Source organism: Nicotiana tomentosiformis, chromosome 3 (assembly GCF_000390325.3).
Source record: "Nicotiana tomentosiformis chromosome 3, ASM39032v3, whole genome shotgun sequence".
NCBI lineage: Eukaryota > Viridiplantae > Streptophyta > Magnoliopsida > Solanales > Solanaceae > Nicotiana > Nicotiana tomentosiformis.
The window spans coordinates 132,579,172-132,589,038 of NC_090814.1; the positions used below are offsets into that span (position 1 = coordinate 132,579,172).

Here is a 9,867-nt window from a genome sequence, read left to right on the forward strand (position 1 = left end):
TTTGTGTGCAGACGGGGACTATTAATATGATGAATATCAATTGTATATGATAATAAGTGTACGAGGCATATTATAAGTGATGTGAGGTCTAAGGAGAGCCCTAAGTCCAAGTTAAGTTGGAAACTATACGACGGGCTAAAGTATCAACAAAAGCATACAAGTATTATGGATGCATTGAGTTAATTACTTGAGCCCTAAGTCCAAGTCCAACTTAAGCATACAAGGTAAGTTTTATGGATGTATTGAGTTAATTACGTCCTATTAACACTAGTATTAACATCATTCGATCTTTGAAATTCCTAGAAATCATTCAAGTTGTTCAAGAACACCAAATTTTTCAAACATTGGATTTTTTAGGAAAGCTTCAAGAGGTAATTCTAATACTCCAAACTCATTTATTATGAGTAGTTAGAAGTATTTGTAGCATTTGTCATAAGTATTAATGGTTGAAAAGTTGTGCGATAAAACCCTAGTTCATGGTGTAAATAGTTTCCTTGAGAAAATGAGGGAGAAGGTGAACAATGTTCTTGAAAATGAAATTGACGGATGCAATGAGCCTATTCAGTCATTTGTTAGCTAAATTGAAAGTGGATAACTAAGTATACACCCGAATTTAATATCTTGGAAATGTCGGTTATGAAAGACGATGGATAATAACATTGGTGAAATTGGGCAATTAATGTTGTATCACTAAAGACCTCAAATGAGTATTAATAAATAAGAATAGAATTAAATAGGCTAATGGGTGAACCTATTTGATGAATTGGGATGATTGAAGGCTCATAGCCAACTTGTGAGTCCTACATGAATATGAATAAATATTTTTGGATGTGTTTTGATGTTTCTAGGATATCAAATTGTAGATATCAAGTTGTTGGTGGCGTTTGAGTATTTTTATCAATACTAGACTTCTAAAAGGGAATAAAAAAATATATGATTGGTATTAAAGCGGAAACGAGGTAAGTTGAATAAAACTTACTTTTCTTGAGGGATTTTCTCTAAAAGTATGTTTTGAGTTAATGCTTAAGTTGTTTGCAAATGTGCTTGTGGGGACAAATGAGTGCGGATGTCTCCATGTACTAAAATATTATGTTGCATATGTAGTGTCATGTTGTTTTATAAAATTTTGTGTTAAATCTTGTTAGCAAAATTACACTTAAGGCAAATGTTATAAGTTTTATCAAAATTTATGTATTGATAAGAGTATAGATATTTGAGTGCTAAAGATAAGTTTTCGTGAAAAGTATTTCTTTTTAAATTTGATAATTGAATATCACTTGTGATATCTTTTTAAAGATTGGTGTTAAATTGCTAAATGCTTTAACATGTAAAAAGTTATTTATGTGATTTTTATTCAAATGGTTTGGATTGTCTATTACTATTATGATTTGATAAAATAGATCCTTAGAGGCCATTATGATATGAATCTATTTTGGAATATTAAATATTTTGGGAGTTACTAGTGGAGACCACTAGATTGGTTCGAATGTTGATTACGTTACCATGAAACTACAAGTGCTGATGTAGGGACACATTTCAAGGCTAAGTAGAAGTTTATGGGATAAGTACCCCAAGTGGGGCAAATGTGTTATATTAGTATGGCTGAGTCAATTCGTGTGGTACTGCGATGAGACGACCTGAGCAAATAGGGTATATGATACGTGCTGCTAGGTTAATCACCTAATTGACCTTGTTCTTATATCGGTGTCAGTATAGTGCTCCCGGTGAAAGGTAAAGAATAATTTTTATATGTTTATGCCTAAGGTGCCGAAAGTGATTTAAATGACTTAAAGCAATTGGAATGATTTTATTCAAAACTTTGGATTGATAAATGTTTTAAAAGTTTATATTGTGCGTTATATTTCACTTGTTTTTATTTAAAATGATAAAGATCATGAATTGATAAAACTGCTTACCGTTTTAAATCAAATATTGGCACATTTTTTAATAAAGTTTGTCCTAAGAACTTAAGTTAGAGAGAATCTATGACACTTATTAGTACCATTGTGGTGTACTCAACTCTTAGGGGCTCCTTTTCAAGGTCCAGTTGTCCTTACGTGCTTCAGGATGAAGTGTGATACGTGATGTGTGGATAGGGGTAGGATGACTCTCTTTTCAAGGTATGATGAAGCACCATTTTTATCTCGTGGTAGCTATCATGTTATTTCTTATTTTCTTTTACTGGAATTATTCAAAGTGTTGGTTCTATTCTTTGTATAGAGGCTCCATAGATAGTTGTATTGGATTGTATAAAAATAGGGTTGTGGATAAAAGAATAATTATTTAATTTGAATATATCATTTTTGTGAAAAGTTTCATGTAAGATTTTGGAAATGAAAAATATTCTATGACTTGATTTGAAAATGTACAAGATTTTCAATTGGCTTCCGCAAGTATATTTGATTTTGACATATGAGTTAGTTCGTTCGGATCATGGAAACCCTGGGAAGTCAGGAAGTTCAAGTTAGAGGGCATATGACGGATAGTGTGTCGGATGCCGATCAGGTTGATTTGGGTGAAATTCAAAAATAGCCAAATTTACAAGTGGTAATTTAAAAATAACCACACTTTTAAAAGTAATAGAAATTTAATCATTTTTCAAGCAAAGATAAATCTGAGCGAAACATTGTTCAAAATTCGAAAAATATTCCAGCATAATATACTGGAGTTCGAATTGTTTACATGTGAACTTCCAGCATAATATACTAGAGTTATGTTGGAACCCCGGTATATTATGATGGAGTTCGAGTATAAATATGTTGGAACTTCATCATAATATACTGGAGTTCCAGCATAATATACTGGTCCAGCATAATATGCTTGAAGTTCATACACATGTGCTTCAATCTCCAGTATATTATGATGGACCTTTCCGTGTGCTGAAGTTCCAGCATAATATGCTAGAAGTTCATACACAGGTGCATCAATCTCCAGTATATTATGCTGGAACTTTCCGTGTTGCAGCAAAATAGTGGCTATTTTTCAATAACTTTGCAAACGCTGCCTATTTTTTAATTATCAGTCCGAAAACTGGCTAGCACGTTCTATTTTTACCGTTGATTTGGATCGTGAAAGATATAACTTGGGCCTTGTTAGATTTTCTTCTTAGTAATTTTGTATCCATGCTTTCAGAGGCTAGTATTTGCATTGTATTTATCCGTATGAAGCACTTCTCTCATTTTTGTTTCATTTTTTCTTCTTTTAAAAGTCAACAACTAATAAATGGTAGTGATAATCTTATGTCATATGAGAGAAGCATCATTTACTACTATACCTTTCAATCCTTGTACCGCATCTATCTTACCAAAGCCTTGGTTAAATGAATCTGCACTAGAAATCAAATTTTAGTTAAATTGAGAATTAGACAGGTCAACATCTATATGATCACTCATAAGCTCTCCCAAGAAGATGGTGGTTAACTGGTCAAGCCAAAAAAAATGTGATTCAGCTGAAGTATTTCCTGATTAGTCTATTCAAAGTTACTGATGGTAAAGTTCATTAAACGCTACGCAAAGGTGCAAAGCAACTAAAAACCTAAAAACAATTAGTAAAAAAATTGGTCTCTGCTGCGCTGTTGCTTTTGGATGAAGGGCAAAAGATTAGGCTCAAGAATCAGCCTAATTGAGAAGTTGGCCAAAATACAATGTAAATCCCAGCCAAGTAAAAAAAAATTAGAGAAAAAACTAAAAGGAGAAAAAGAATCCTAGCTTAAGTTAATGTTTCCATCATACATAAAAGACAGAAATAGTGCCATCTCACATTCTATATGGCATTTTTAATGTTTAAATATGAGCTAAAGACCAGGTTAACCACTACACAACAGGAGGAAGGCGTGAGAACTGAACGAAAGAGAGTGGAATTTGTTTATATTATCTAAGCTCATGAAAGTTTCATTAAAAACATGGAAAACACAAGCTTAATTCCTTTTGCTGGGACCAAACGACCACTTTATTCTATCTTACTCTATTAAGGTTGGGTGAAATTGCACTATATAAACAACTTAATTATTATCCTAACACTCATAAATTAAAGCTCCATATTTCTCTTAACTCCACCATTCAATAAATCAAAACTGCCATTCTCTATTCTAAAACAGAGAAATTAAACCATGTCCTCTTTTCCACTCCGAGTCATGGCCCCAAACTTTGATGAGAGTCGATGGATTATTCAAATCCGTCGAACACTTGATGAAGAACTTGAAGAAATCACTGAAGTCCCAGTTAGCATTTTCAACGTCCCCAAAACCCTAATGGTTAGCGACCCGGACTCTTACGTGCCCCAAGAAGCGGCATTAGGTCCTTACCATTATTGGCGTCCAGAACTCTACGAGATGGAAAGGTATTATCGAATTATGTGATCATATCATCTAAAAACAATAAGTAGTGTTAAGAGTCAAATTTAACATATGCTCTGATATCATATTTAATTGTATGACTTTCTCATTTAAAAGTTTAAATTCTTATAGAATGAATATTTTTATTTACTTGATTATGTTATCAACAGGTATAAAGTTGCTGCGGCTAAGAGAACTCAGAAACAACTCCAAAATCTAAAATTCCAAAATCTTGTCGAACATCTGATAAAATTGGAGTCTAGAATTCGTGCCTGTTACCATAAGTTCTTAAATTTCAATGGGGAAACTTTGGCCTGGATGATGGCTGTGGACGCCTCTTTTTTGCTCGAGTTTCTTCACATCTATGCTGCTAAAGAAGGTAAGGTTCTAACTACAGTTTCTTTCTCGAGGATGTCACACTTAGTTGATGCTTCTGGGAGAAAATCAGCACACAATGCCATACTTAGAGATTTAGCAATGCTTGAAAATCAAATACCATTATTCGTGTTGAGGAAAATTTTGGAACTCCAATTCTCATCTTTAGAATTAGCAGACGACATGCTGGTATCTATGCTAGTGGGACTTTGTAAGGAACTTTCTCCTTTCAAAATGGTGGAAATTTTCCCAGAGGTTAAAGTCACAGAATCTGCTCATTTGCTAGACTTTTTGTACCAAACGATCGTGCCTAAATTGGAATTAGGAACTAATGAAATAACAGAAGATCATGATCAGGAACAATGCAATGCGAATCAAGGAGGAAAGAATTCCTTTGGAAAATCAAGTCACATGAAACAATTTCTAAATGAAATTTGGAAGATACTTGTTAAATTAAACAGAGGCCCGGTACATCTTCTTAAAAGAATAGTATTTTCCAAACCTATGAAAGTCATGTTCAAGCTGCCCTGGACACTTCTCTCTAATATTCCTGGGCTAAAAATCCTAATTTTGCCCATGAAATATCTATGCTTCTCACAAGAGAAACCACAAGAAAATCCTGAAAATGAAAATTCTAATAATCCACCTCTAGTGGAGGAAATAGCCATCCCCTCAGTAAGTGAACTTTCTAAAGCAGGGGTAAGTATTGTAGCCACCAATGGAGGAATCACAAGCATAAGTTACGACAGTAAAAAGATGGCATTACATTTACCTACTGTCAATCTAGATGTAAACACGGAAGTTATTTTAAGAAATTTAGTAGCTTACGAAGCGTGTAATGCATCAGGACCATTGGTTTTTACTCGTTACACTGAATTAATGAATGGGATAATTGATACGGCAGAAGATGTAACATTACTTAGAGAAAGAGGGATTGTATTGAACCGTTTGAAGAGTGATGATGAAGTCGCGAATTTGTGGAATTCGATGAGTAAATCAGTGAAGTTAACAAAGGTGCCAGTTTTGGATAAAGTGATTGAAGATGTTAACAAGTTTTACAATGGAAGGTGGAAGGTGAAGTTTGGGAAATGCATGAAATACTATGTGTTTGAATCATGGAAGTTTCTCACATTCTTGGCTGCGATTATGCTGTTGATGTTGATGAGTTTGCAAGCATTTTGTTCAGTCTATAGTTGTGCTCGTGTATTCAAGATTGAGAGCTCTGGCCAGTGATTTGTTTATAGTATTTTTTTATCATGTAAGAAGTGTTTTTTTGAATCATATGCATATAAAGGATTACTATTGCTTATCGGATGAAAAATTGCTGAATTGAAGAATGGATTTGTTGAATTGCTGTTTAGTGGAGTACTATTCAACCTTCATTTGTCTCTTTACTTTTCCTTCCTCTCTTTTCTCCTGATGTAGGAGTAATGATGCCCATGTCAAGCATTAACCAAAGAGTTCAGCATTTACAATTTTAGACAAATAAAAAATCGTTTTGTTGCAAACCTCCATGATGTTGAGTTGGAGCGCACCACAAGTAAGTCATATACTTTTGTAGGTACAATAGTTTTGAAGCTACATGATTTCATTTGACTTCCTGCAAGTAATCATTTCGCAGGAGAAAAATCCAAAAATCACTTTCCATTGCAATTAGAACTAATCAACTGCTACATAAGAGAAAAGAGAATGTGTTATTTATAAGTCATGCTACTTTACAATTTAAGAAAATGATCTTTTAAGATCTCTTAAGTGTAAAAGACAGATTTCTTACGTATAAAAGTAAATCTCCCATGTGTAAAAACAAAAGAGATAGGGTCATAAAACTAAAAACAAGTTTGTACAGAGCCACAAAACTAATTGACCTGAAAAGAATATAATAAGCATAGAAAGTCAACGGATAACCGGGCTGAAACTAGCCATCGCAAACTTGCCTTCACACCTAATCGTGCCATCAAACATCTTCCAATTCAAGTAGTCAAAGCCATCTTTGTTGAGCAAAGGAACTCACCATGATTTCCGACAACCATGTCGCATCAAGCGACGCCTTGTACGTGGATGATCGTGGCATAATCAGAGTCACCTTCATCCACTGCCGGAGCATTGAAAAAGACCTAAAATCACACCTGTCATTATCAGAATCAAGCGAAATCTCTATTAAATTAGAAGCCCCTTCATCAGAATCTGCTCAACACATCGCCAGCAATGAAGATCTCTTAACTGAATTATTACTGCACTTGCCCCCAAAATCTCTACTTCGTTTCCAGACAGTCTCAAAACACTGGCTTTCCATTATTAGCAGTCCCCAATTTCGTCGCCTTCACACTCGTATGAATGCTAGGTCCTCTGCCTCCATTATTGGTTTGTTCTTGTGCCGAAACCCCGCTTACAATTTTCTTTCTTTGCAGGAGGAAGATTTCTCCACAATGAGTATGATGAATGAAAGATTCTCCAGTATACGTGATGGTAAAATATTTTATGGTATGAATTCTTGCAACGGACTATTTTGCTTTGATTTTAAATTGAATGATGGGAAGAGGGAGTTTTACATTTACAATCTCACCACTGGTAAATATAGGTTTATTCCACTACCAGAAACAATCAACGAACCCAACTTAGTAAGAACTATGAATTTAGCTTTTGATTCTGAAAAGTCGGGTGATTACGATGTTGTCTGTCTTTGGTTGTCTGTGCCTGAGAATCAACTTCGGTTCTCGGTATATTCATCAGGTTCTGGAAATTGGAGGCAATCTAATGAATATTATGATTGTGATGAATATGGAGGCGCGGATTTATGTTTCTATTATGGTGTTTTTTGGAATGGAGCTGTTCATTGGGTTAGTCAAACAGGCCCCTTTTTGTGCTTTGAAGTTGGAAATTGTAGCTTCAGACAAATGCCTACTCCTCCAATTCCTGAAGAACAGTGGCACAGAAATATTGAATACTTTGGGGAATGTGGAGGGCACTTGCATCTTATTCATCATAATGATAATCAAAGTACAGAATTTGATATTTTGGAACTGGAAGTTAACTACTCTGGGTGGTTTGTTAAGTACCATGTTAACTTGGAGTTTTTACCTAATTTGCACCCTGTTATGGTGAATCAAGAAACGAATCCACCAGAAGAATATGCCTATACGAACGTGTTTTCGATGATTTGTTTTCATGATGATGAGAAAGATAAGGCAAGGCTATTGTTATCAATTCCTGGTAAAATCATTTTGTACGACATGAACGATGGAGTGATTGAAGAGCTAGCGGATGTTAAGCCTGCTAGTTTCAGGCTTTTCATTGATGGGGCTCGCTATGACGGCTTTGAGTTTACAAACATGTTGAGACTTTGGCTTGTGTTTGAGTTTCTCTTCTCTGTATCATTCCAATCCAAGGGACATGTTTGAGTTTCTCTTCTGTTCATCTTTTTTATGCTCCTTAGTTAAATCTCCATGTATTTGTAAATAAGTCTCTATATTTCGTTAGCTTGCTTAATCTTTGTAATCAGGCCTAACTTCTCTTACATTTCTGCAATTGAACGATCAATTAAACCTCATAGTACTCGCAATCTAACAATTCATGAGCAACTTTTTGTGAAAAGAGTATCTCCAGCCCAAATTAAAACTATATATATATATATATATATATATATATATATATATATATATATATATATATATATATGTGGGGGGGTCTTGGGGGGTCTTGCTAACATATTACACGAAGGTAGTAAGTAGGTCAGCATTGTACCCATTTTGTGTTTCACTAAAACACTCCTGCCACTTTATTAAAATAAAAGACTTTCAGGGACTTTTTGGTCTTTCCCCTAAATTTCTCAATTCCCTCCAAACATTTCCCGGTTTCTTCCATCTCATTCTCCTCCATTACACCCCAAATTCAAATCTTCACTATAATATATGGGCGGAAATAAGGAGACAAGTAGCAATGACTCTTCTCTAATCAGATTTAGGGGTAAAATATACTTTTCCTATTTTTTCATTTGTTGATCCCCACCGAAAGTTAAGGTGCAGCAGGGGGGTGAGGAGGAAGAAGGCAGTGAATAGTGGAGAAATGTTCCTACGCCGTTGTTCGCACTCAATCTTTTGTCTGAGTTCAATTTGGTTCATATGGAATAGCTGCACTTCTTATTGTTCGCCGAAAAGTTTTGTCGGAAACAGTTTATTTTGTTTCAATAACAACACACCAAGATGGCCGTTGTTCGCCGGAAGTTCTTCTGAAGTTTGCTGGCTTAATTAATACTTTCACACTCTTTTACAAGGATGAACAAAAATCAAACTTTTTCAAAAACAAAACTAGTTTATAAGTTTTAATTAACAAGGGTCTGTTTAATACTCAATCTAGTCAGCAAAACTTGACAGCAATTGCTGGTAGTGCAATGGAGAAGAAAGAGATTCTGCCTCAGCACGAATAACTGTGTTTACCCGAAAAAACGGATTGAGTTAAATTTGTACGTAGTTCTAAGGGTTTGGTATAACTTTGACACAAATCGTAAGAATGAATAGAAATATCAAGTGTTGACTGTACAGAATGAAAAATTAGCAATGTTGGAAAGAATATGGTTTATAGATTAAGCAAGATGAATCTATTTATGAAACTAAAAAAGGATAACTCTTCAATATAAGAGTGTATGATATCTCAGTTACAATGTATGCAAAAACTTGGTCCTTACAGAAATAATAACCATCCCCTTTATAGTGGAGGGATTTTACTTTAGATATAATTAAAAATACATAGTGGGAGACCCATGATAAATCAGTTTTTCCATAATTCCTGTCAGGATTCTCTCCTCTAGTGGGATTGCAACGACTCTTGTCTATGAGCTCGATATTGACTCGAGCTTGGTATCGACTCGAGCTCTCGATCTTGACTCGAGCTCGATTCTGACTCGGATCCTTGTATTGATTCGGGGTCAGTGTTGGTCGGTCTCTGCCTCATAAGCTCGATAACTTCACTTTGCATCATAGTTCTATTTGGATTCGAGCTCGATAATGATATCGAGCTCGACATTGATCGGTCCCTAGGGCTCGAAGCTTGGTGACCTGACTTCGGACCTCAACCTGATATTATGAAGACGTTTCTCCGATCCAATGCATTACCATTTCGACCAGTTCGTACGAAAGACTAACCGATTTTTACCGTATACAGAT

At 35.0% G+C, this 9,867-nt stretch overlaps 2 protein-coding genes across 2 annotated transcripts; both read left to right on the forward strand.

Annotated features, from left to right (window-relative positions):
• The first annotated feature begins 3,959 nt into the window (after positions 1-3,959).
• On the forward strand, positions 3,960-6,068 carry LOC138891355 (putative UPF0481 protein At3g02645). The gene is made up of 2 exons (XM_009607924.4): positions 3,960-4,338; positions 4,504-6,068. Exons 1-2 carry the CDS (start codon positions 4,109-4,111, stop codon positions 5,939-5,941), a joined length of 1,668 nt encoding a protein of 555 aa, XP_009606219.1. The 5' UTR covers positions 3,960-4,108; the 3' UTR covers positions 5,942-6,068.
• Positions 4,577-8,255, forward strand: LOC104100647 (F-box protein At5g07610-like). Its single transcript, XM_070197642.1, has 3 exons — positions 4,577-4,712; positions 6,134-6,248; positions 7,117-8,255. The coding sequence occupies exons 2-3, from the start codon at positions 6,222-6,224 to the stop codon at positions 8,104-8,106; spliced, it is 1,017 nt and encodes a 338-aa protein (XP_070053743.1). The 5' UTR covers positions 4,577-4,712; positions 6,134-6,221; the 3' UTR covers positions 8,107-8,255.
• Positions 8,256-9,867: the final 1,612 nt, after the last annotated feature.

Excerpts from the sequence above, each read along its gene's own strand:
- LOC138891355 (XM_009607924.4), top strand. The coding sequence starts at position 4,109 with ATGTCCTCTTTTCCACTCCGAGTCATGGCCCCAAACTTTGATGAGAGT. Across the intron at positions 4,339-4,503 it reads GAACTCTACGAGATGGAAAG|GTATAAAGTTGCTGCGGCTA; the intron begins GTATTATCGAAT and ends TGTTATCAACAG.
- LOC104100647 (XM_070197642.1), top strand. The coding sequence starts at position 6,222 with ATGATGTTGAGTTGGAGCGCACCACAA. Across the intron at positions 6,249-7,116 it reads TGAGTTGGAGCGCACCACAA|GAGGAAGATTTCTCCACAAT; the intron begins GTAAGTCATATA and ends CTTTCTTTGCAG.